Genomic DNA, 26,316 nt, shown 5'->3' on the forward strand with positions numbered 1-26,316 from the left:
TGAAGCAAGCCAAAACACTTAGACTGCATGGCAGTGAAGGGTAGTGGTGTCAATGGTATCACTTAGAAACTAAACAAAACAATTAAAACAGTACATGAACTTTAATATCATTCACGGTTTCAAGATATATATTTTCTAAAGTTCTTGTATTTTATATTTTATCAGAAGTCATTTAAGCATGTACAACTAACCCCCTCTTAACAGTTCATATGGTTGACTCATACTCGCAATCCATCAAATATTCATTAAGCTATATGAAAAATAGGCTGTCAGAACTCCACTGAGGATATCATTTAGGTCTTTGAGTCTTTTATGGAATGGGTAACAGAATTGCTGCCAATTTCCCATCTACTCTCACTGAATTCCACCGAGGCACTTTGGTTTTTTTTTGCAAAAGCATTAGAGAAGTACTCTGCTAAACATAGGCAGCTGAAGACTTCACAGGACTGAAGCTGGTCCCCTGCAATGACCTCCAGCCAGCTCCTGATGGAAATCTAACCAAGCATCACGCCCAATTTGAGACTACAGAGTAAACAAACAGGAGCGCTTTTCAAAGGCACAGGCACTAACAGAGCGAAGAGGGAGACTATCTGCGTCTGTATTCACTCAGTACGCTTTAAAAGTGAGGGCCTGGCATACAGTAGACAACATAGAACACAGACATGTTTGTTCGAATGGTAAATAATTTCCAGTACAAATTATAAACTGAATGCATACACTATATGGACTTATATAGACGCCTCCCCTTTTCCCATCAAAATCAAAGCTCTAGTTTTACCCATGAAAAGTAACATTTTAGTCATTAAGTTTAGCATCCTTAAAAGACTCATAATAAATTCAGATTTAACACTCATACTCAATGAATCCCCCATTGTCTGTCAAAATCTGAACTTTGGCGTCTGAGATGCTGCAAATGCCCTTTGAGTGTGCTGCCTGTGAGTCTGATTTCTCTTCTTAAACAAGCAAAATGTCAAAGGAAAAAATAACCAATCTGAAACGTTTATTAACAACTTCATAAGTTAAACTCTTCAAGCTAATGAGGCCCTTTTCAGATAGTTATTGCATCAGCAAACAATTACATAGTAATCAGGGCAGAATACTACGGAGCCCCGCAGGGGACATGGGAGAAAAAAAAATTAAGACGGACTTTTGCGAGATCTCGCAAAACTATCTCGGGATCTCGCAAAACGTTTGCAAGATCTCGCAAAACAAACTCGGGATCTCGCAAAACTTTTAGCCGCATTCTTCAGACGCCTGCTCGAAGCCGACCGGGAGGTCGAGGCACGATGTGCCGGAAAAGCAGTGTTCCTCCCGGTCGAGAAGAATGCGGCTGAAACTTTTGCGGGATCTCGCAAAACTTTTGCGAGATCCCGAATTTGTTTTGCGAGATCCTGAGTTTGTTTTGCGAGATCTCGCAAAAGTTTTGTGAGATCCTGAGTTAGTTCGTCTTAATTTTTTTTTCTCCCATGTCCCCTGCGGGGCTCCGTAGAATACATAGTATATGTAAAGAATATTAACATACAATGGTTAAAATATAAAATGTAACATAAAAACAGAAATATTAAGTGAAACTTGTAACGCATTACTTGTAACGCATTACTTGTAACGCATTACTTGTAACGCGTTACTGTAATCCGATTACTTTTTCCGAGTAACGAGTAAAGTAAGGGAATACTATTGCAAAAACGGTAATTAGATTACCGTTACTTTCCCATAGGAATGCTGCGTTACTGCGTTACTAAAACCGTGATTTTTTGCGAGAATGTCTCATGACAATGACGTTAGCAAGTGCGACGTTGTGACAACAGCTGTGTGCAGATCAACAGTGGATAATATATCGAGTGCAGAGAGAGTATGAGCGTGCAGCGTTTAAAGCGTGGAAGTACTGACCTTACTTTGAGTTTGACTCCATAAAAAGTGACAAAAACATTAGTGTCCGTTGTGCGTGGGAAGAAAATTTCTTTTTACAGCGAAAAACACCCCCTAAACTTCCAAGCAAGCACCGAGTGCGCTACGACGTAATGGGAAACTCACAGAGAAACTCGCGGATTCTTCCACACCTGCACCAGGGTAAACCTCCGCCTGCTCCAGTCCTGCTTTACAGGTGAAAATAGAGCAACAGGACCGCTGAGTCTTTGACTTTATTTATTTTCTGCTGTGTTTTACTTGCATCTATTTGAAAGACTGAGTGTAAACACACAAAAAAAATATTTTATGTGCTGGAATGTGCAGAAAATAGGTTTAAATATTAAACAAATTTCTTCCAGTCAGAGAATGGTGCATATAATTAAATTTTTGCTTGATGCATAAAGTTAAAAGATTAAAAATAATAAAACAAGTTTTAAAAAGAGACTTTTCCATTGGATTACATTTTGTATGATGGATTATGCAGAAAAAGTAGAATTGGGCTGAAAGATCTATCGCTTTATCACCTATTCAGGTTGTAAATCGTGTTTTTAAAAAGTAACTAAGTAACTAAGTAATTAATTACTTTTGAAAATAAGTAATCAGTAAAGTAATGGGATTACTTTTTGGGGGAAGTAATCAGTAATTAGTTACTGATTACTTTTTTCAAGTAACTTGACCAACACTGTTCAGCACTAGTAACCAGAAACATAATGTCATGTTGATAAATGTCTTTGTTAATCTTTCTCTGACTTTATTTTGTAAAGGTATCTGGTTTTATTTAAATACTAGAGATTTTACAGTTTAAAAAAAAACATGTGGAAAACCTGTCAAAGTTAAAGACAGAGATTGGGATCTTGTTTCTTCAGGTCTTTGTCATTCGCAGATAGTCAGATCACTGTGTAGTCCACAGTTTTGTCTGTGCTTGATTGCAGGGATATTGTTTATATGCACGCTTCGACCACCTTGAAGCCACTTGACTCTGTGTATCACCGGGCGTTGCAATTTAGCACAGGTGATTAATTTCTTACTCACCATTGTATCTTACATGAAAAAGTGGAATGGTCCTCCCTAATGAATAAAAGCAGGCAACCTTGCATGAGGTTTATTTACAAGGCCCTACTGCATAGATTGTCAATGTCAGGTCCCAGGAGGTTTTAGCATTAGCTGTACTTGAAATGAAAATGAATTACTTTATACTACTTTATATTTTCAGAGATAAGATAAGATAGAACTTTATTAATCCCTCGGGTGGGTTCCTCTGGGAAATTCGACTTCCAAAAAGCACAGCAACGACCGAAGTTACAGTTACAGAATTGTTTATATATATATATATATATATATATATATATATATATATATACACACACACACACACACACATATAAATACAGAGACAAATATAAATAAAATATACAAAGGAGATAAATAGAATAAATAGGAATAAAAAATAAAAATACAAGTGAATTGCACATTTCAAGTATTGAGTCTATTGCACTGTTGACTATTTACAAAAAGTATTGCACAAGGTATTGTACAGTGAGGTGAAGAGGCACTACAGCTTAGTTGTTCCCCCCTCCTTTGTCCTCCTGTTTCTCCTCCCTCTCTCCTCCAGAGAGGAGTTAAACAGTTTGATGGCGTGTGGGACAAAGGAGTTTTTAAGTCTGTTAGTTCTTGTCTTGGGGAGAAGCAACCTGTCACTGAACAGACTCTTCTGATTGTTTATGGCCGTGTGCAGAGGATGCCCAGCATTGTTCATAATGTCCATCAGTTTCTTTAATGTCCTTTTCTCTGCCACTGTCACCAGAGTGTCCAGCTTCATGCCGACCACAGAGCTAGCCCTCCTGATCAGTTTCTCCAGCCTGGATGAGTCCCTCTTTGCTGTGCTGCTCCCCCAGCACACCACAGCATAGAAAAGTACTCCAGCAACCACCGACTGGTAAAACATCCTCAGGAGCTTCCTGCAGATGTTAAAAGACCTCAGCCTCCTGAGGAAGTACAGTCGGCTTTGGGCTTTTTTATACAGGTGCTCTGTGTTGCATGACCAGTCCAGTTTATTGTCCACCCACAGCCCGAGGTACTTGTACTTGTTGACCACCTCCACCTCCTCCCCCTCTATCTGAACCGGCAGTGGACCTGCTCTAGACCTCCCGAAGTCCACAACCAGTTCCTTAGTCTTTGAGGTGTTGAGTTGCAGGTGGTTTGTGTGACTCCATGCGACAAAGTTCCTCACCAGACTTCTGTACTCCTCTTCCTGATCATCCCAGATACACCCCATGATGGCCATGTCATCTGCAAACTTCTGAATATGGCATAATTCAGAGTTGTAGCAGAAGTCAGAGGTGTACAGGGTGAAGAGAAGAGGGGACAGCACAGTTCCCTGTGGTGCTCCTGTGCTGCTGACCACAGTGTCAGACGTGATGTCCTTCAGCCTGACGTACTGTGGTCTGTCGGTGAGGTAGTCGGAGATCCAAGCCACCAGGCAGGGGTCCACCTCCATCCTGTTCAGTTTTTCCTGAAGCATACAGGGCCGGATGGTATTAAAGGCACTGGAAAAGTCAAGAAACAGTATCCTGACCGTGCCTTTTCCCCCATCCAGGTGTGAGTGGGCTCTGTGTAGGAGGTACAGGATGGCATCCTCCACTCCGACACCCGCCTTGTATGCAAACTGTAGTGGGTCCTGGGCATGTTGTACCTGTGGTCGGAGGAAGTTGAGGAAGAGCCGCTCTAGAGTCTTCATAAGATGTGACGTCAGTGCCACCGGTCGGAAGTCATTCAGCTCATTGGGCCGGTTCTTTTTGGGGACCGGGACGATGCAGGATGTCTTCCATAGGGCGGGCACTCTCCCCAGTCGCAGACTGAGGTTGAAGACTCGTTGTAGCGGCTCCCCAAGTTCAGCAGCACACGCCTTTAGCATCCTAGGACACACCTTGTCTGGGCCTGCTGCCTTTCTGGGGCGAAGCTTCCTCAGTTACCTCCTGACCTGATCCACTGTGACACTGGGAGATGTTTGGGAGGAGGGGAGGGGGGGAGATGTCTTGCTGCTGAGAGAGGGATTGGAGGAGGGGGGTGTCATGGTGTCAGGAAGGGGGGGAAGCGAGGGAGGCAGGAGAGTGGGGAGAGGACTGTAGTGAAGGTGAGGGTGAGGGTGGGGGGGTTGTGGGCTGGTCAAACCTGTTGAAGAAGTTGTTGAGTTCGTTTGCCTTCTCCACAGTCCCCCCCACTGTGCTTTTCTTGGTGTTGTGGCCTGCCTACAAATGGAGACTACAAAAGAACTACAAAGCTACATTCTCCTATTTCATTGGAGCATTTTAAAAGGTCATATATATTTATCTGCAGCTACTCTTGAATATATGTTTCTTAATTTGTGATCACATATAAGGTCATTTCATTATGTGGTTGTATGTCTTTGTACACAGGTCTCCCCTGAAAAAGAGCTCTCGATCTCAAACAGAGAAAAAGTTTAAATGAAGGATGTAATAATAACAGTGATGTTACATATTAATGTTACACTTTTTTCTTTTGAATAGGCTGTGTTGCAGCATGGCAGCTGCACAGCCCTACTAGACCTGAGAGCTGTTACAGCTTAATTTGTTAATTGTTAATACCAGGTTAGTGATTTAATCTTTGTTTTTAATAGACCCCTCTTGAAAAAGGTTAGTACTCCCTCATCTGTACTCATCTGTCTCCGAAATCACTCCTCTTAGTCAAGCGGGTGAGCTTAATATCCTGCCCTGTCAATTGCCACTGAGAGAAGGGGGATTTTATATTTTTTAAATCTCATGATAGCCACTCGGAAATGCTGGCCTGAAGGCAGGAGCTAAACACATTCCACAATGGCTGGTCAGGACAGTCTTGAATGGTATTGGCTTTCCTCAGTGCCTCTGTGCTGCACTGTAATTGCAAGAGCTGTAGCTGACTTACCCCAACGATCTTATTTGTCAATTTTACAAGACCCCTAAGCTTTTCTTTAGTGAACAAGGTGAAGTTTCCACACAAGGCTAAAATGCATAATATTAAAACCGAGATTATGCAGTTCAATCTCAGGAAAAGTTCCTTAGAGCAGTCACTGGGGGATAAAGAGCTCAGTTTTGACTCTTGGGTAATGGTTTTATATTCTTTCTTTTACCAACAATCAGTGACTATTGATTTGGTTTAACAACAATAACAACTTTCTGACCATTAGAAAGTAATTTCAGTTGCCTAAACATAATCATGCCTGAACCACAGGGGTGTCCGATTAGCACGCACTCAAAAATCATGCTGACAAATGACCTGCTTTGCCATTTAGACATAAGAGCCTCTTGCCCTGATTTTTTTGGAGTGCTCAGTAGTTTGAAACTACTGAGCTGTTTTGAAACTGCATTTGCAAACTTGCACTGCAACAACAAAACATCAGCAGTGATGGGAGAGTGGCAGACAATGTACCGATGCAGTGATGCTTTATTACAGTTTCCTTACTGTTAACAGATTCCACACAAAACCCCAAAAAAACAACATCATACTCAAATGACAAGTATTGTCTCTGCAGACTTCCATTGTCGTTGTGTCACCAACTGATACGTTGCTCAGTTATGATAAACTTGGGCATTGTGTGTAATTTTGAGAGGAGCCCACACACTGCAGCTGGCTACTGTAAACATGTTTGCATCATATCTGTTAGTTGATGTTAAACGATAACACGGCTTTTTCAAAAAGCACAGTTTTTTTAACCTAAAGCTGTGGAGCCATATTCACTAAATAATTTGTTGTCAGCAGAAGCAGTTTTCGATGTTGTTTAAGCATTTTATATTGCATACAGTCATTTAGACCTGATTTAAGTGGCCATGCAAGAGGATGAAGTTCTGCTTTTTGGCAGCGTCGTTGCAGGCTTCGCCCCCTCAGGCTTCAGACCTAGAGGCTACTTATCACTCCGTGCCAGAACTCTGGTTATAATCACATCTATTTAATGACTTACACATTTGATTCAAACATTACTGAAGACTCAGTGGAGCCAGAACAGTGTTTCTTCTGCCCTTTGGGCTAAATAGGCTTTTCCTGATTTGTTCACATCCCTGCAAATGTCACTGCACAGAGATAGACGTCTCCTTGATATCTCTACCCTTCCATTTAACCAGTGCTATACCCACAGACGAGACTTTTAATTACTTTTTGAGAGACAGGACAGTGTATTATCAAACACATTATTTTCACCTCAGACATCTCCCAGCCCGACTCAATCAATAGTACCATTCTTCTGTATGAACATATTAATATCACAGTCTTATAATGAAAATGAAAAGTGTCAGGTTCGGTGGGTAATCTGTTTTAGGTATCGATTCGTGCCGAGAGTCGTCCAAGGTCACGGCCCCTGCTTTATGTATGTATGTATGTATGTGTATATAGGTGTGTGTGCACATAAAAACACACACACACACTTGCACATGCCTACCAGTGGGTATATTTAGCTCTTTAAGCAACGCTCTCCAGCTTCTTAAATTGTTGATCTATTTGCCCTTGCCTTTTCTCGCAGTTAACTCCTCTCCCCTTACCTTTTCTTCTTCATGACTCAGCCTCTCTGGTGTGCTCTTCCTATATTCAGTTATGTCACTGAACATTTGCAAATTAACCTAATGATTCATTTCTTACAGCAGCAGAATATTGTTAGAGCTTGGCATCTAGGCTCATCACTCTGCACAAATAGTCTATGAATAAAATTGGGAAGTGATGAGCAAATATTGCCCAGAGCCTACAGGTGGTAGAGGGTCCAAAACAACAGCGCGCAGATGCACGGCACAAGAACCAATGACATGTCAGAAAGAGAGATGGCGACATTTTTATGCCTTTGTAAAACACTGAAATGGGAAATTGGGTGTTTTTGGTGTGTTGTGAGAAGGATCTATGGTTTTGACCCTGTTATTTATATTTCCAGAGCGTCACCACCTTCTTTTAAAAAGGAAAAATTGTAATATAGGGCTGTCAAAAGATAATTAAGCTTCTGGGAACTCTAGACCGACCTGTGGTACAGGCATTATTCTCACCTATGCAGGTGTCCAAGCTCTGCAGCAAACCTGGATAAGATAAAGGTGCTGTCTCAAAAGCTAAGATAAGAAATTATTTAACTAAACCATTTTTTTTTTAAAGATTGCTCAAAGACTTCAAATTCCAAGATACAGTTTTGGCAGCATGATACTAAAGTCACTGTACAGCAGGAAACCTCCCTGGATAAACACGACTGCCAAAGACTTAATGAAAGCAAGAACAAAGAATCTGCAGAGTATAAGAAGAACACTAAACAAGCAAGGACTTTGTCAAGGAAATATTACATAGCTATATTTTTCAGCTGGAAGGTTTCATCGGGGTTTTGAAATAAAATACAAACACAGACACTTAAGTAACACAAGCCATGACACCGATGATTTATAGGTGTGTTGCTGGAAAAGAGAGCAGGCTACAAAATTCACATGGGAAATCAAAACTGTGAACATCTACCAGATGTAGCAGAGTATCTGTCTTCACAGCGAAACACGCGAGAATCAAAACACTGCTAAAGTGCCTTAAGACTCTTTGTTTTGTTTGCAAGCAGGGACTTCATGACGGCACTTTTGCTGCACAATTTTACCGAGTAAAACAAAACACAAGCTGACTTAAATGTGGACGAAAGTAACAGATCAGCCTGTAGATTGAAGGATTCTGTTAACAGAGTGACGAGACTAAAGTGGAACTGTTTGGATCCATGAATCAAGATGTCATGTTGTTTAAAAAGAGACAATCCACTGAAGAAGAATGTGTTGGCTTAGGTCCCGAGATGATTGGTAATCAGTTCATTAATCATTCCTGGTGCATCATTCAGTAGCCACCGGAGTCTCAAGAGATGTTATTCACTGAAAATATTCTGACACATTTAAAGAAAAGAAGATGCAGCAATTAAATTAAGACAAGCGGCATGTTTTGGCAGCTGAGTATTTTGTTTTTGCTTAAAATTCATGATCATACCCTATGTCGTATGATGTTTTTCTGGGGGAAAAAACAGGCACAGAGCCTGCCAGTGTTTGTGAATATGTGTGGGTTTGGTTTTGTTTTTTTAAATTATATGTTATTTACTTTGCTGTATATGTCATTACTATATTTTCATCCTTTTTTAGTCATAAAACTAGATTAAAGTCGTGGCAGATGGTTGCTCCTCCCTGGTTCTGCTGGAGGCTTCTTCCTGTTAAAAGGGAGTTTTTCCTTTCCACTGTCGCCCAGCGCTTGCTCGTAGGGTCTCATAGGTCTAAACCTTACAATATAAACCACCTTGAACTGACTGTTGTTGTGATTTGGCGCTATATAAATAAAATTGAATTGAATTGAATTAAAAAGTGGAAAAAAAAATCTATAATTAAAAGTCAACATTTAGATGTTGGTTTGGCAGTGCTGGATTAAACTCTTTTGACTTTTACACCAAGTTTGATTCATATGTGAGAAGTAAAGCTAGTTGGTTAAGGTCAGGCATCAAAAAACATCATTGTTTGGGTAAAAATCTTTGCCAGTCTTTTTAAACGTTGTTGTCATAGTTGCCATGATGATGCTTCCCTCTTTCCTCTACAAAAAAAACTTCTGACTTTAATATTTCCTACTGAACTGTATCGCATGTCGCTGAACATGAAAAGGCTGATTCATTTGCAAGTAGTTTTACTTATTTTCTACCTGATGTACTATTTCAACCTACAAAAACAATGGAAAATGCAGGTTCCTTTTCGGATTTGTAATTTTTGGTTGTCAAGACAATCTCGAGACAGTTGTTTGCCCTGTTGTTTAAATCAGTGTTGCAGTCGCAGAGCTTAATACTTTGAGGGTTTTGTGCTGAAAGCTGATAATACTCAAATGCAATGTTAACATACTGATACTCACTCATAATGGAGAACCAATCCATTTGTGTTAAATATTTCTAAACTGACATGTGTCCTCTGTGTTTTGACAGATGCCATGCTGCTGGTGGCAGACAGGCTGCAAGGCCCCTCCAATATTGAAGCAGTTATACAACCAATTGACATCAAGATCTCTGACGCTATCATGACTATGCAGGACAACAGCATGCAAGTGTCAGCCAAGGTACTGTATCCTGAAGAAGCTGTGCTGACTTTGTTGAATTTGTGCTGAAAACAGTGTTCACACACACACAATATCTGACCTGATAAACAGTGTGTACATTTTTAAGTAGTGTAAAACCACAAGTAACATAAAAAATTGCCTTGTCTAATATCTCATCCAGGAAATAATGAGCATAATAACTGGACTATATTAGCAGTCCTCAACTTCTCATCTCATTGTCCCTTTTTATTTTGTTATTCATATGAATCTGCATGATTCAGCAGAAATATGTCAATCTGTGCAATGTAAATGCAACATATATTTGGAACCCTGTGACAAGCTTTTACACATAACACAGTCTCCTAAACATCACAATTGTATTCGCATATCTAAAATTTGGGACAGGACATATTAACGTTTTCGCTGCTAATTCTGTCTTTGTCCTCTTTAGACTTCATATTGTAAATTGTTCTTGGCACATTTTAAATATGAAGTGGCACAATTAGGATATTATCACACAGTGGATGGTTTTTCACTGCCTTTCTTGTCAAAAGGCAGCTTTTTCACTTCATCATTGTTATTCTGATGGTTACGTGTGGCCCATCTCCATGCCAGAGTTACAAAAGTCACTGTGAATTAGCCGTCACATTGTCTCCCATATCAAACAGCTGTCAATGTCCAACTTAACCCCTTGTCAATGCGCTTGACGTCTCACTTCTCTGAGGCTGTGCTTGGCTGACAGATTGGTGTCAGATTATAATCTTTCACATTTTGACCATTTCCCTGAGTTGTCTTGTTCTTCGTTTACTGCTCCTCAAACCTGTTGAAAAACATTTTGCTTGTGCGATGTACAAGATATTGGAAGCGTAATCATGGTGAAGAATTGCTAAATATTAGAAAAAAGCAGTCTCTTGTCATGACAGCCATCTAATACATTAGGGTGCTCCATCACTACTGAGCCAGGGGCCAGTAAACGTGCCAGGGATGAATGCTAATGAGCTGTGCTGTTTGGAGGTGTCTTGTTTGGGCCTTTAAAGCAATCTGCTGTTCATATGAACCTCTATGAGCCACACACTGATTAATGCGAGATTCCAGTGGTGAATCTGCACTTCTCAAAGCATAAACAACTGAACTTTTGTTTGTTAAATTTAAGAACTTTCCTTTTAAAAAAGCCAATGTGTGTGCGGGTTTACATTGTTCCCGGGTAGTTACTTTCTCTGTATCGCTCAGCCATGTAACACTAAATATTACAAAATGCTACAATTCTGCATTTTCCTCTCCCAAAAGTTTTCCTATTTGCAGTTTAGAATAAAATTAGCCTATTACGTTTATCTCTTCTGTACGCTGACAGCTTCATTTCAGTTGTAGTTTGTGATAACGTGGATGCAAAACAAGGATGCGACACAGAATCCTGGTCAGATGTCAGATTTTCTTAATTTTATATCTCGCTAGGACGACTGAGTAACAACATATCAAGGGTTAATTCCTTTTCTCCCAACAATATCACACTTCATTTAAAAAGAGACTCATCACTGATAGACAGTATTGGTTCCAGGACGGCTCTCTACAGTTTGGCTGTCTCAAATCACAGAGCAGAAATGGTGCTGAGAGCAAATTGACAGAGGGAGAAATATCAGTGGTAGAGCAAAGTACAAGTTTTGTGGGATCAAAATGGATGTGTAATCTACAAAGTAACAGACTCAGCCCTGGCTCAGTGCAGTTTTGTGCATCCTCTGAATGCTGACAACTAAATTATTTATCACTGCAAAGTTCGCTGTCATTATTATGGGGAAATATTGCATTATTATTACAAAACTGGGCAGTTTATCCTCTTTTCCCTGGCGTCTGCCTTTTCTCTGCGGTAACTTTGTGTACCTCTCTTCTGTTTTTAGGTCTTTCAAGGGTGTGGCCAACCAAAGCCATCAGGAATAGGCAGGTCTGTGCGGGGCATCTCAGATGTGTTCAGTGGGCGTTTCAGGCCCTACACCCCTGAGGAGAGGCCAACCACTGCAGCTGGAACAAGCCTGGATAGACTGGTATGCACCGAGACTAGATAATTTCGCCAGTACTGTAAACCTGGATTGAAAAATGCAGTTATAAAAATTAAATGAAATAATAATTACCTTTGTGATATAAACAGCTCCAGAGATGACTGAAAGATGAAATAATTTATGTGGAAGAACTGATCCATTCCTAAAGCAAACCTCGAATACAAAGCCTTGACTTTAAAGCCTAACTCATGCGGTGCTAATGCATGATGATTTCCAGTAAAGAAGTCAGGATTCTGCCAACAAAGGATGCAGAACACGCTTCCTTTCTCACATTTTTCAAAAGCTCAACTGATTTCCACTGTACAGAAGTGGAGTGTTTTTGAAATTTTATTGGCAGAGGCAGACTCGGTGGTGGCATGCTGAGTTTAAGGTCGACTTACTGGGGCTCATGTCAAAAGGCCAGAAAAAATAGAGGCTTGTTCATATAGTCCATATAGCCCCCAGGTGCTGTGTGACTTCCACTGCTGCTGTACTCGGACTTAAAATATTTCTGTTCTTTCACTCACTGCTGATGGTTACAGAGAAAAATCACAACAGCACACGCTTTTTCAACACAAGCTGGACATGTTGTTTAATACATATTCCTCGTGAGCATGAGAGAAGGGTAAAGCCCAAGCCTTATCCCAAAATGTGCAAAATGTTCAAAATCAAATCAAATCAAATCACTTTTATTGTCACATCACATGTGCAGGCACACTGGCACAGCACATGCGAGTGAAATTCTTGTGTGCGAGCCCCACAAGCAACAGAGATGTGCAAACACAACAACACAAACGAGCAAAATACAAGAATGGCCAACCTGAAACTAATAAATATATGTACAATATATAATAGTGTATGCATTTCTGGATGTGTATACTGTTTTGTTTGTGTGTACTGACCACGTAAGATCCTCAGCCAGATGTACTCCAAGGAACCGGAAGCTGCTCACTCTCTCCACAGCAGCGCCGTTGATGGTGATGGGGGTGTGTACTTCTCTGCACCTCCGGAAGTCCACTATCAACTCCTTTGTCTTTGCGACGTTGAGGGTGAGATGGTTGTCTTGACACCAGTGGGTCAGGGCGCTGACCTCCTCCCTGTAAGCCGTCTCATCACCGTTGGTGATAAGACCCACCACTGTAGTGTCGTCCGCAAACTTCACAATGATGTTGGAGTTGTTAGTGGCTGTGCAGTCGTAGGTGTAGAGTGAGTACAGGAGAGGGCTCAGTACACACCCCTGTGGAGCACCAGTGTTCAGTGTGATGGGGGATGAGGTGATGCTGCCCAGTCTGACCACTTGGCGTCTGTCAGACAGGAAGCTAAGGATCCAGCTGCAGAGGGAGCTGCTCAGTCCTAGATCCTGCAGTTTCCTGTCCAGCTTCGAGGGAACGATGGTATTGAATGCTGAGCTGTAATCTACAAACAGCATCCTCACATACGTGTCTCTCTTCTCCAGGTGTGACAGGGCAGTGTGTAGTGTCAGGGCTATGGCATCATCAGTGGACCTGTTGTGGCGGTATGCAAACTGTAGAGGGTCCAGTGAGTTGGGTAGTGCAGAGCAGATGAAGTCCCTGACCAGCTTCTCGAAGCATTTGCTTACGATGGGGGTCAGGGCTACAGGTCGCCAGTCGTTCAATGAGGAGATGGTGGAGGATTTGGGTACAGGGACGATGGTGGCCATTTTGAAGCAGGCTGGGACTACAGACAGAGAGAGGGAAAGGTTGAAGATGTGCGTGAACACTCCAGCCAGCTGAGCCGCGCATGACCTGAGGACGCGGCCGGGAATCCCGTCCGGACCAGTAGCTTTGCGTGCGTTCACCTTCCTGAAGCACTTCCGCACATCCTCCTCAGACACAGTGTGCGCACTGACGTCATCCGCGGTGCGCACACTGTCCGGTCTCATGGTGTTCGCTGTGTCGAATCTAGCGTAGAATACGTTTAGATCCTCACACAGAGAGGCCGTGGTCTGCGGTGTGCTGGTTTTCCCTCTAAAGTCTGTGATCGTGTTTAGTCCCTGCCACATACTCCGAGGGTTGTCAAACTGTTGCTCCACCCTGTCCCTGTACTCACGTTTGGCTGCTTTGATCGTCTTCCGGAGTTGGTAATGTGCGTGTTTGTAGTCCGATGTGTTCGCGGAGGCAAAGGCGGTGTTCCGTGCCGCCAGTGCCGCGCGAACATCTCCGTTAATCCAGGGTTTTTGATTTGGGAAGGATTTGACTGTTCTGGATGGGACGACATCTTCCACGCATTTCCTGATAAATCCACAGACTGAGTCTGTGTATTCATCAATGTCTCTGGCGGCCACGTGAAACATTTCCCAGTCCGCGTGATCAAAACAGTCCCGCAGCGCAGACTCCGATTGGTCCGTCCAACAGTGCACCGCCCTCCGGGTTGGAGCTTCCTGTTTCAGCTTCTGCCTGTAGGCGGGCAGGAGCAGGATGGAGCAGTGATCTGATTGGCCGAATGGGGCGCGGGGGAGGGCTTTGTACGCATCCCGGAAAGAGGTGTAACAGTGGTCGAGTAGCCGGTTTCCACGTGTGTTGAAAAGGATGTGTTGATGGAGTTTTGGTGAGACTTTCTTCAGGTTTCCCTTATTAAAGTCTCCGGCTGTGATAAACGCTGCCTCTGGGTGTGCGGTTTCCTCGCTGCTGATCGCGCTGTACAGTTCCCTGAGTGCACGGTCAGTGTCGGCTTGTGGGGGAATGTAAACAGCCGTAATAATCACTGCTGTAAATTCCCTCGGTAGCCAGAATGGCCGGCACTTAATCATCAGGTACTCCAGGTCCGGTGAGCAGAAGGATTTGACCGGGTGCACGTTCGCATAATCACACCAGCTGTTGTTGATCATGAAACACACACCACCGCCTCTACTTTTCCCAGTAAGATCCTGTGACCTGTCCGCGCGGTGCACAGAGAACCCCGGCAGTTGTATTGCGGAGTCCGGTACTTTGTCCGATAGCCAGGTTTCTGTGAGGCAGATCACGCAGCAGTCCCGCATCTCTCGCTGGAATGAGATCCGTGCCCGAAGCTCGCACAGCTTGTTCTCCAGAGACTGCATATTAGCCAGTAATAAACTGGGTAACGGTGGTCTGTAAGTGCGCCGTCTCAGTCGAACCAGAACGCCAGATCTTCTCCCTCTGCGTCGGCGTTTGCGGCCTCCAGGGCCAGAGAACAAAGGCGTCTCAGGTGAGATGAATGGGGGGTCTGCAAACGGAGCGTCCGTGTTGCAAAACTTGAACTCCGGAAAGTTATAAGAAAGACCGTCTTTTATGTCCAGTAAGGTTTGTCGGTCGTACACAAGGAGACAAGTGCTGCTCGTGAAAAAATAAAGGAAAAGTAAAATTAAACACAGAAAAAAGCCGTTGCTTGGGGGAGCTCGCGACGAGGCTGCCATACTCGGCGCCATCTTGAACAACAGCGTACAAAAGATTCAACATCCACCCACCAAACGTCAGAATGATGAAAAAATGCTAAGACATTAATTGAGGCTACAAAAAAGGTCTGCGGAGCCCCCTGATGCTACTGAGGCACATTGTGTAGGAGGCTGTCAACGTCAAGCTTCGCTATAGAGCTGCGCAGAAGCCCATAAGTTGATACGATGTTAAACCGGGCCTCACAGCCCACGACTCCTCATCTTTTCCCCTGTTGCTACAAAATATGTGCTGCTGTCATGTAGCAGCAAAAGCGATGCACCTGATATTAACTAAGCTGTGTGTGTTTCATGTCAAGCTGACTTATTCTTATGGATATGAGACACTTGTATGAGTAGGCATGCCTAACATAAAGCACTGTGGCCATAAAGAGATAGACATGCTAAGGAACAATCCTCCTTCATGTTGTTTACACCAAATTCTGGCCCTGCCGTCTGAACGTCTCAGCAGAAATGGAGACTCATCAGACCAGGTGGCATTTTTCCAGTCTTCTGTGGCACCAGGTGTGGTTTTCTGCTGCTGTAGGTTTGATGTGTTGTGCATTCAGAGACACCTTTCTCCATACGTTGACTGTAACGAGTATTTATTCGAGTTGCTGTTGCCTTCCTATCAACTTGAAGCAGTCTAGCCACTCTACTCTGACCTCTGGCATCAACAAGGCATAGAACTGCATCTTACTGGATATTTTCTCGTTTTTGACTGTTGTCTGTAAACTATAGAGATAGTTCTGGGGAGGGGGGGATCCCAGGAGATGAGCAGTTTCTGAAATACTCAGACTAGCCTGTCTGGCACCAGCAACCATGCCACGTTCAAAACACATTTCTTCCCAATTCTGATGCTCAGTTGGACTCATCTGTATATCCCTAAATGCATTGCATTGTTGCTTTGTGACCTTCTGATTAGATAGTTGTGTTATTCTTTAACACAAGTTGAAAAGGTGTACCTAATGAGTGGATATATTTTATTGTTTTTTACTCATAAAAGTCTGAAATTGTTACTATTCCTGCTGTTTAACACGATATGGCCTTCTACCAAATCTTTAATGAATATGTTATGTTTCTCGACAGTTACTGCTTTAAGTAAATTCAGTTAAAAGACAATTGTGAAGTAATACTAACAGAATATCAGCTGAAGTGTGCACTCACACAGGCTAGAAAATAGCTCCTTATGCTGTGAATTTTTCCTCTCGCCAATCCATTTAGACGATGTTTTTTTTATGTAATCCTCACTCCAACAAGTAAATCTGTTTATTAAACACAGTATTGTCTTTTAAAATAAAAGGTACATTTTATAATCTTCAACTGTGCAAGTTGTTCCATGGGATTAAAATGGAAAAAAGGAAGGAGCAGAGACGTGATTACAGGCAGCAGAGAGTCTCCATAAGTAGTCTTTACTCCAAAAATAGCTGTAATTGTTAGGAATACCACAGTGACTGTATAAAAGATGTCCAGAACCTTTAAAGTGTTATTCTTGAACACTCCGTATCTTTACACTCAGGCCTCATTTGAAAATTAGAACCAAATCCACTTTTTTCTGATTCATAACATGCACATTAAAATGTGTGGGAAAAATCTAAAAGGCAAAAGTGCATTTAGAGAAAACCCACTGGTTTCACTATCTTTAATAATGTATGCTTACATGCACTCCAGCCTGCTGCTTGCAAAAGATTTGAAAAGTTGTTCCAAGAAGTGGGAACTGGGTAGCTCAGGAAAACATATCTAACCCGTTCTTCAATGTACTTGCATCTCACTGTGTAAATTTATTAGGTGTGTTATGTGTAATACTTACAGTACAAATACATGTGAAACACTGAAGTATTAAAAAGTTGGCGTACTTTGCTAAACTGATTGCATTGCATTGCTTGAAACAACCACTGTCATTAGACCACTTCAGCCTGCGTTCCCACATTAGGCTGCTGTTTGTATGCAGGTGGTGATCTGTGCATTGATCAGACTTGATAGCAGCTGATTTCACACTGGAAAATGTATTGTGAATAAAATGGTTTGAGGTACTCAATCTCATAGGCTGGTGAATAGAATATTTTAGCAGCACCATTTATCATTTAACTTTTTGCTTCACTAACTAGTCATTATTTTGGCCCTATTCTCTCTCTCAGTCTCTCTATTTCTCTGATGTCCAATTAAATCTCTTTCTTCTTCATTTCTCTGCTGCTCTCAGAGGGCTGTCTGGAGGACAATGCAACACAGTGTAAGCTTTCCATTCCTCCTCTTACATTCACAATGTCATGTGTCTCGTGGTGTTTTAATCAACCTGCCAATAGTGCTTCACTTTGCCACATTATTTAGAACTGATATTGATTGCTTGTTTGTGGCATGTCTGCTTTATTTTTACTTAGTATTTTTGTTTCTTGGTAACTTGGTAACTACACTGAAACTATGAACAGCTGAAACCAATATTTACAACTGTGTTTTTCTGCCTCACATTTGGTCTAACATGGGTTACATTGGCAGAAAGATGGTTCAGCTGTCAGAACTTGCCCTACAGCGTTGGATGGCTTTCTCTTTGGGTTTCCTATATTGTGTTTCTACTGCTGCTCTGCTTGATCTGAGGCTTTAAATTATTTGTTTGTATTGTAGGTTTTATTCACATTAACCCTGTTGCGACCCTTTTATGCATGAGTATTCCCCATTGTTTTTGCTTGTGTTGTGCATGACTTTTTGTATTCCTTGTATAGGTGTAGACAAGCTGAGCAAATTAATTGAGTCTATCATATATCATCCAGGAAAATCTGAAAGACTTAAAGAACTGCAAAATTGCTGATATACGCAGCTACAGCTACAGCTACTGTATAGTACTTAGTCTAGCTGCTGTAGCAAACAGTGACTCAGTCTGTTACATAAGTTCAAGTTTAATATTCTTTGTGTTTTTTTAGCACTTACATATAGAAGTTAAAAATGCATGTATTAGGTATGTCTTATAGCACCTTTTGGTAACAAAATTCTGGAAAGGTAACAATACTTGATTTTTTTTTTTTCAGTACAGAAGGCAGCATTAGTGCCGCGTAGAGTTGTCAAAAAACTGATCCTTGGATACTAATTGATGCTAAATATTACTATTGGATCAGATACTCATTTGCAATATTAACAGTGCCATCTTCACAGAGCCCCTCATAACGCTAGCAGCTAAACACCTGAATAGAACAAGCTTGGCGAAGCTTAAAGGCTGACATTTCAGTCTTTATCAAGAATTTTGAGACAATGTTGAAGTATTTGAGTTATTTTGAATGCTTACCTGTCTCACACACACATTGCAGTTAGCCGATGGAAATATCACCCACATTATCCTTCCCCTCCTGTTATTGTTCAGGTGGCAGCTAGCGGCAATGGCTAATAATAACATAACAACATTAATCTTGGAGCTCGGCAGTAAATGTTATCAGTTCTACTGGTCTGTAATATTAATATTCACATAACGGGATAATGTAGTTATTTGTCTATAGAAAGTGATATATTTCCCTTAAAGTCCTGATTTACTAATAATGCAGATTGAAGGTGAGAGCAGTCTACCAGCATCTACACAGAAACAGTGTAAAGTTCCTTGATAACCTCATTTAATTAGCAATGAAATATAGTGCCAAGAACCACAGGAAATATGCATTCTTTAAAATATGTCTGTCAATTTTATCATTTTTTTTCCTCCATTGTGAAAAATGGTTTGGCGTAGCAAGTATTTTTCTGGGGATCGGTACTGAGTTTGAAATTCTAGTATCATGACAACCCTAGTGTACACACTGTACTGCATGAAAGGCATTGATTGTAATGAATTAATTATTTATCCCTTGGCTGTCACAGGGTGACAGGCGGCGTGCACTCCCGACAGGTCTCTGTTCTATCGCAGGGCACAAAGAGACAGACCTGTGGCCAATTTAGAATCACTAATTAACTAACAAGCATGCCTTTGGACTGTAGGAGAAAACCAGAGTAATCAGAAAGAATATGTAAACTCTTTCTAAATAATTGTGATGGTAATGTCTTCCAAAAGTCTTCAAACTCTTGAAGTCTTCAAACATTCAGCATTTGAAGGTCTTTGTGCTTTCGATTGGAAGGTGAAATGTCTGAGTCCTTTTTTCGCTTCTCTCTCACACTCTGGATGTGATTACGGTCTGATTTGTAAAAGCAGCTGCTGATTACATAATCAGTGTCTGGGACTGACTTCAGCACACATTCAAGTCAAGGAATGGTCAAAAGGTGCAGTTTAGTGGCGCAGTCTTTCTTCAATTGTCTGTGGTATTTGAAGTAAAAGCTGTGAGCTTTACAAACTCAGACCAAAACACTAAAGAACTAAAATATTGACGTTAAGGCCCAAGGCATTATAAATGCTGAATTAGTGCTACGATATATATTGAGTACTCCACTATCTCATCTGCCTCACTCTGAATGATTTTAAGCTGAAAGCCTAACTCGGTGGTTCAGACTGTCAAAGTCCTAACAGCTGAGCACACATCTGTCCTGGCTTACATATACAAATACAGCTACTGGTAAAAACACTGCCTTTTTGAGCTGATGGCTAGCGTGTTCTTTTTTTTTTCTTTGAAGCTTAATTGGGGTTTAACTGAATCCTAATTTACTGACAATGCATGATATATATGAATGGTGTGGCCATAGCGTGCTTTCAGTGAAATATGTCTTCCTGTATGACTCATTCATTACTGGAACTGAATGAACTCTTTGTAATTCAAAGAAGGTCTCCTCTCACACTGAGCAAGGGCAGCTTCACCGTCTTGCTTATATATATTGGGTCCTCTGCCTGAGAGCTTGAGGGACCTTGGATGAGCTCAGATGTTGTTCCTGGGATCTGCTGGAGCCACTCGCCTAGCTTGGAGGTCACTTTACTGAGTGCTCCGAATACCACTAGGACCACTGTTCTTCTTGATGTTGCTGTCATTCATTATCGCTACATCTATCACTATGGCCGTCTTCCTCTGCTTGTCTACTACTATCTCCGGTTGGTTAGCCATCACCAGTTTGTCCGTCTGTATCTGGAAGTCTCACAGGATCCTGTAAACTATGCTGGCCACTTGGTTATGGCGTTCCATATATGCCCTGCCTGCTAGCATCTTGCACCATGCTGTTATGTGTTGGATTGTATCAGGGGCATCTTTACACAGCCTGCACCTGGGGTCTTGCCTGGTGTGATAGACCCCAGGACCACCGTGCAAGGGCCTGTCCTTCCATGACGGTTCCTCCTCTCGCTCCTCGTCTTTCTTGGGTTTCTGCTGCGTTAGGTATTCACTAAACACATGGTCAGTTGTCCCTATCTTCCTGATGTACTCGTGGATGTTCGTTGTCTAATCCTGGACTTTGGTACTGACACTCACTAGACCTCGGCTTCCTTCCGCTTAGCATACAGTCTCAGGGTGCTGGATTTGGTTGAAACCTTCATGCATTGTAAGGAGTTTCCTCTTCTTGATATCAGTGGCTTCTGTCTTCTTCTTTGGCAAGCGTATTATCCAAGCAGGATACCTGACCACCGGCAGAGTGAAGGTGTTGATAGCCTGGATGTTGTTCTTGCCATTCAGCCGACTCCTCTTCATTTAGTGTTGCACTAAAGCCTTTTGTTCAGTATACACAGCAGTATTTGAGCATATCATCAACCATGTGTTCCATGTTCAGATTTAAGAGGATGCTGATGGTGTGTTCCTTGCATTTGTAGTATTTTTATTCTGTTTTTATTTTGACAGATGTCTGATAGCACAGTTCTGACAGAAATTACTTTGTTCTCTGTCTGCTTAGCATTGCTGACCCGGCATTAATGTCGGTGCCTCCATTCAACAAAAAAAAAAAAAATAGAAAACAATGATGGATGTTAGATGATTCAGTTGTTGATTTATTCGACTAAATTCTAACTATTTTGAGTCTCCCTAATGGGTTGTTTATTGTTGTGCACTGTTGAAATGGGGATGCAGTTGAAAAGAAAGTAAATCAGTCATTAGCAGTGGCCAGGCCTTTCTCCATGCTCCATTTCACATTCTTTTAGCAGAGTGCCCGGGCCAGGAAACGATCTGGCAAATGGCATTTTTCTCAGGAAGGAAAAAGTGTTAAATAAATGATCACTGTTTTATTTCTTAATCAATCATGGTAATCCAGTGCTGAAAGGCATCAACCTATATGTACTTTATTGTGCAACTGTTACATAGCCACAGTATACTGAAAGAATGGAGGGATTTATAGAGATTTAGCTGAACACACTGTCAATTTGAATGCATGAAAAGAGTCGATCTGAGCATCCCTCAGCTTCTGAATGGCAGCCGGCATCACTATTCCCACATGAAAGTTTCTTTCTGCCAGAATAATCAGTCATATAGAAATCACTCCGCCCAGTGCAATTGTAGACACAACTGCCAATTATGACCGATGGTAGCAGAGCCAAATTGGGTAAATCCATGAGTCATGCCATAAAATGGATCGAGTTACAGCCCTAATGAAATTCTGGCATGTAATGCAGATCTGTTCTCTACAGTTTTTCTCTTTAATAGCCTGTGCAGATCAGCAGGCAAAAAAGAACAAGTGTTAAGACCAGTTAATCTCACTGGCATGCTAATTCGGAAAACTGGGCATGCTGAGCTAATGTTTTAGAAGCAGTAACAACCAAAGGGCTTGAGTGCTTTTGGGGTTTCTAAACTCTATTTTAGATTATGCTGACAAAAATCTGGGGAAAAGAATCTCAGCAGTGTCTTGACTCAGTTTCTTTTTTTAAATAGAACAGAAAGCGCTATAGTTTAGCCACTTAAGAGCGTGTGATTCTCTCTATACGTGTGTTTAAAGGGAGACATTATGTATCCATGTCTGTAGTCTGTAGGGTGATATCTTGAGTTAATTTGAGTTCACTTAACCCTTGTATGGTGTTCGGGTCTGTGAGACCCGTGTTCAGTTTTTTTCAAAAGAAAAATTAAACAATTAATTATTTTTTCACGTGTAAATGTGTTGTGTCTTTCCACTCACTCCACTTGATTATAACTGATTTATTTATAACATTTTATATAAAAGAAAAACGAGAAGCACATTAATTCATAAATGTGATCTAACAAAGGTAAAGGGAAAAAATTAACCATGTTTGCTGTTCATATGTCTTGTAATTGGGATGAAGTAAACATCTGTTGAGTAATTTAACATAAAATTGTTTGATAGTGTTAATTTGGAAAGCCAAAACTCTAGCGGGTCCACCAGACCCATGAACACTGGCTGAGTAACAAAAATACGAACACCACACAAGGGTTAATGCATTTTTTCACACAGATGGTCACACATGTTATTAACTCAAAGGATCTGAGAGATAAAAAGTAAAATTCACTGATAATTCATCTCTATTTTGTACATGGGGTGAAACCACACAAGTGCAGAAGATTTTCTGTCTTAGTGGGTCTGTTTTCACGTACAGAACACACTCCTCAGTTTAAATTAAACTAAAGACTGAGATGGAAAACTTTTAGCCAGTCCAGCACCTCACCAGGCCTATTTTAAATCTTCATATAATACTTATTATTAACAAAGAATTTACAATAATGGGATGGTATGAACTGGTTGTCTCAGGACTACCCTCTATGACTATGTAGAGGGCAATGAATTTAACTGTCCAGAGGTAATTCTGTCTGTCAAAAGTGATGAAAATCTGACAGTGACTGATGTGTAATCAGCCATGCTCGCTCAACAGAAACCTGTCTCACAAAATGAATTAGAATTAATGAACATGGACAGACACAACAGATCAATGTGGCCACCTTCTAACTCCTTTCTGTTTAAAGTCAGCTTCATTACTTTGTTTTCCATTGCACCAGTTCCTTTGCTTCAACACGCTTAATTTGGTATAGCTTTCTCTTTCATTTCATGTATCCTTTTAGTTTTATGTCTTGCTTCGTTCTTATGCTAAGCCCAATTGAGCAATTGCCGAAGGATGTCTGCATTCTTCACAATAAGCAGTCTTTTTTTCCAATACTTTTTCACTTTGCCAACTTAGCAGAGCGCACACTAAATGATGCATCACTGATCGTGTATTAAGCGGTGAAATATTTTCTTCCACTGTGGTGGTTTTGTGCTTTTTAATGTTCCCATTTTCACAGAAACACACAAATGAGTAAAAATATATTTCACTATAATATTGAAAGAACGACTAGCTCGCAGGACTCTCTGTCAGTGCGCTTGTTCTGCCGCCGAAGGAGGAAAGAACGAAGCTAGACACCTATTGTGGTGGACAGCTGGTTGGGAAATGTGCACAGTATGGTGCGTGCTGCAGGGAGATACTCCAGTAAATTACAAAACCATGGTGATGTTTTGTTGTTTGCTGGTTTCCAGCTACTCTGCCTGGGTTATTTGCAAGCTCTTCTGGGCTTTCTCTGCTCTCTATTCTTGGAGCTCCTTACAAATCTTTCACTGCAGTGCAAGAGCACCGTATGATTTTCTACTGACAAAACCAGCAGAGTTTAAAATTCTTTGACATAGATGGCGTGAAATCTTCTGTCAGATTTCAAGTTTCACCCAAGAACTAGAATGAGATCAGTGACACTCTTTCAAATCCAGACATGAGACATATGTGGACTTTGTTTCAGAGTTCATAAATCTGTCTGAGACAAGCAAAAATTGGTGAAATGTGTGACATTTTCAAAAATATAGTTCTTACAAGAAATGCAAAATGAAAAAACAAACAACAACAGCTGTGCTTAGTTAACAGGCTGCTTCTACTTCTGGTATTCCTGATTTTTAAAGCACGGATAACACTATATTAGGTTTCCCACAATTCAACAATGAATGAATGAATGATCTAGATAGAAAGATAGATGTAAGATAGATAGATAGATAGATAAAGAGAGAGAGAGAGAGAGAGAGAGAGAGAGAGATCCAGACCCTTTTAACCAATTTTATTGTTAATCATCCAAATGGCATAATGGCAAACCACCAACAAGCTTCTTCTGATTCTTTCCTTTGTTTACCCATCAGTGTGCATGGCTTTAAAATCCAGGCCTCCTTTCCATCACCACTGTGGTTTTGTTTTCTATATTGCTCGTGTGCTGTTATATCAAATGCTTCAATACATTTGATGCTGTATTTTTCATGGTTGAACACATTTTGCTGCTGGCACAAAGTTTATAGCTGACAACAATGTTCTTTGCATTTTTTACTGGAGGGAAATCACAATAAAACCTGTTGTCTCCTTCTCTGCCTCTTTGTCATGCTGTATCCTTCATCAAGCTCACCTCCCATGTGTGCATGCCATCACAAGATTGCATTCCTTGGACAAAAACAAATGTCAGTCTGGCATGCTAGTGTTATTTGGATTAGTTAATGTGATATAAAAACACACAATAATTGATAATACGTGATACTGATGAGACATTGTCCAACTCTTGATATCTCTCCCTTGCATATGATCTAAATGGATATGGACAAACCAGCTTATTCAGCATGCTGCTACATATACATAAAGTATACTGTACACTTTCAGTCTGCTGATTAATTAACTAGTCACTATACTCTGTCGTTTAACAGTGATGGAAAATTTCCTTGTAATCTAACATCTGTCCTCCCATTATTCATGGCCAGTGCCGTCAAAGAAGCGAAATGTCCATGAGGTAAACAGTGATCTATCATACATCATTTATTCACTATCTCGCCACAGTAATGAAGAAAGCTCAACCTTTCTTGTTTTCATCTTCAGTTTCAGTGTAAATGAGAATTTCCCATCTCGAGCTAAATTTGGGCCCAGACTGCTCAGCTAAACCTGGCTGCTTTACCCTCTGAGCAGTTTGTGTGTATATGCCGCCAGAAAGGTGCAGCATTTATTGGAATCTGCCTCGGCTCTAGCATCTCTTCTCATCATCAGGCTGTTTAGCCCACTACTGTTTCCCTTGACATTGTGTGGTTATCACTCCTGCCTAAAGGTAGAAGGTGTTTACCTTGATTTAGCACTGCAGAGCCTTGTGAGCTTAACTCATCTACATAGGCTGGCAGGCAAACTGAAATAAACCAGTGTGGCCAAGAAAATCCTATTTAGAGCATTATTCAAAGAACTGAATCACAAAATGCAGGGCCATTGTGTTTGAAGTAAGCTAACCCAATTGCTGTGAGCATAACAAGGAAGTGACCATTTGTGTTGGTTCTCTTTGGAGATTTCCCGACTTTTTCAAAGCCCATCTTTGCTATGCTTTATATAATTTAAATCCCCCGGTGCAGACAGGTTCAAGCCACAATACCATTAGCCGGTTCCTGGTGGTGTCCATGTGACCTAGAAACTCCAGGACTTTAAGTGATCCTGCAGGATATCTTTGCATATTTATCAAGGTTACATAACACATTTTTGGTGAAGATTGGTCAATGCACACATTCTTTCCAGCGGTATCTGTTCTTTTTATGTGATGCTTTTTATTGGTGATTGAAGTTTACTCTAAGATGATTCAAATTTTCTTTGCTGAATGTGTTCATAGTGTTTAAGTACTGATACAATGATATTTGTTAATAACTGGTCAGTTAAAGCTAGATGGTGGCTTTTTGTGGGTGTGTGTTAAATCTCGCTCTAAATTTGTGCCCCACTGCAAACAGGCTGTTTTATGTACTTGTAGTTGTTAAAGTATGACATTACAATAGCTTTTTAGGCTAGTATACAGCTCTCTTTTGCTTCCAGTGATCCAGACTTGGTGTGGTTTTAAACAACAGTTGCCCAAACTTTCTGAAGGTCTTTCAAAGTTTTTCTTTGGACATGGCCTGCTTTTTTATTCATTTTCAGTCCAGTCCTTGTACCTGACCGTTTTTAGAGGAAGTTTTTATTTTTCTTTGTGAAGCTACTCAATACTCACTTATGAGTCATGAAACATATAAAAGTTATCTAACTCAAGGGTGAACCAGTTTTGCATCTACACATAGCAGAAAATTTCCAAAGACTCAGTTTTA

At 41.1% G+C, this 26,316-nt stretch overlaps 1 protein-coding gene across 2 annotated transcripts in view; it reads left to right on the forward strand.

Annotated features, from left to right (window-relative positions):
* gpc6a (glypican 6a) overlaps nt 1-26,316 on the forward strand; it is a 191,964-nt gene that overhangs the window by 119,228 nt on the left and 46,420 nt on the right. The window contains exons 5-7 of one of the 2 annotated variants that reach the window (XM_085403116.1): nt 9,848-9,978; nt 11,850-11,993; nt 17,597-17,626. In XM_085403116.1, the coding sequence (XP_085259242.1) occupies nt 9,848-9,978; nt 11,850-11,993; nt 17,597-17,626 (305 nt within the window). The remainder of the gene's footprint in view (nt 1-9,847; nt 9,979-11,849; nt 11,994-17,596; nt 17,627-26,316) is intronic. The other variant, XM_085403125.1, reaches the window with a different exon arrangement.

The sequence above is a fragment of the Rhamphochromis longiceps genome, linkage group LG1 (assembly GCF_057381845.1).
Source record: "Rhamphochromis longiceps isolate RC_006_pf linkage group LG1, R_longiceps_female_GT1.1, whole genome shotgun sequence".
Lineage (NCBI taxonomy): Eukaryota > Metazoa > Chordata > Actinopteri > Cichliformes > Cichlidae > Rhamphochromis > Rhamphochromis longiceps.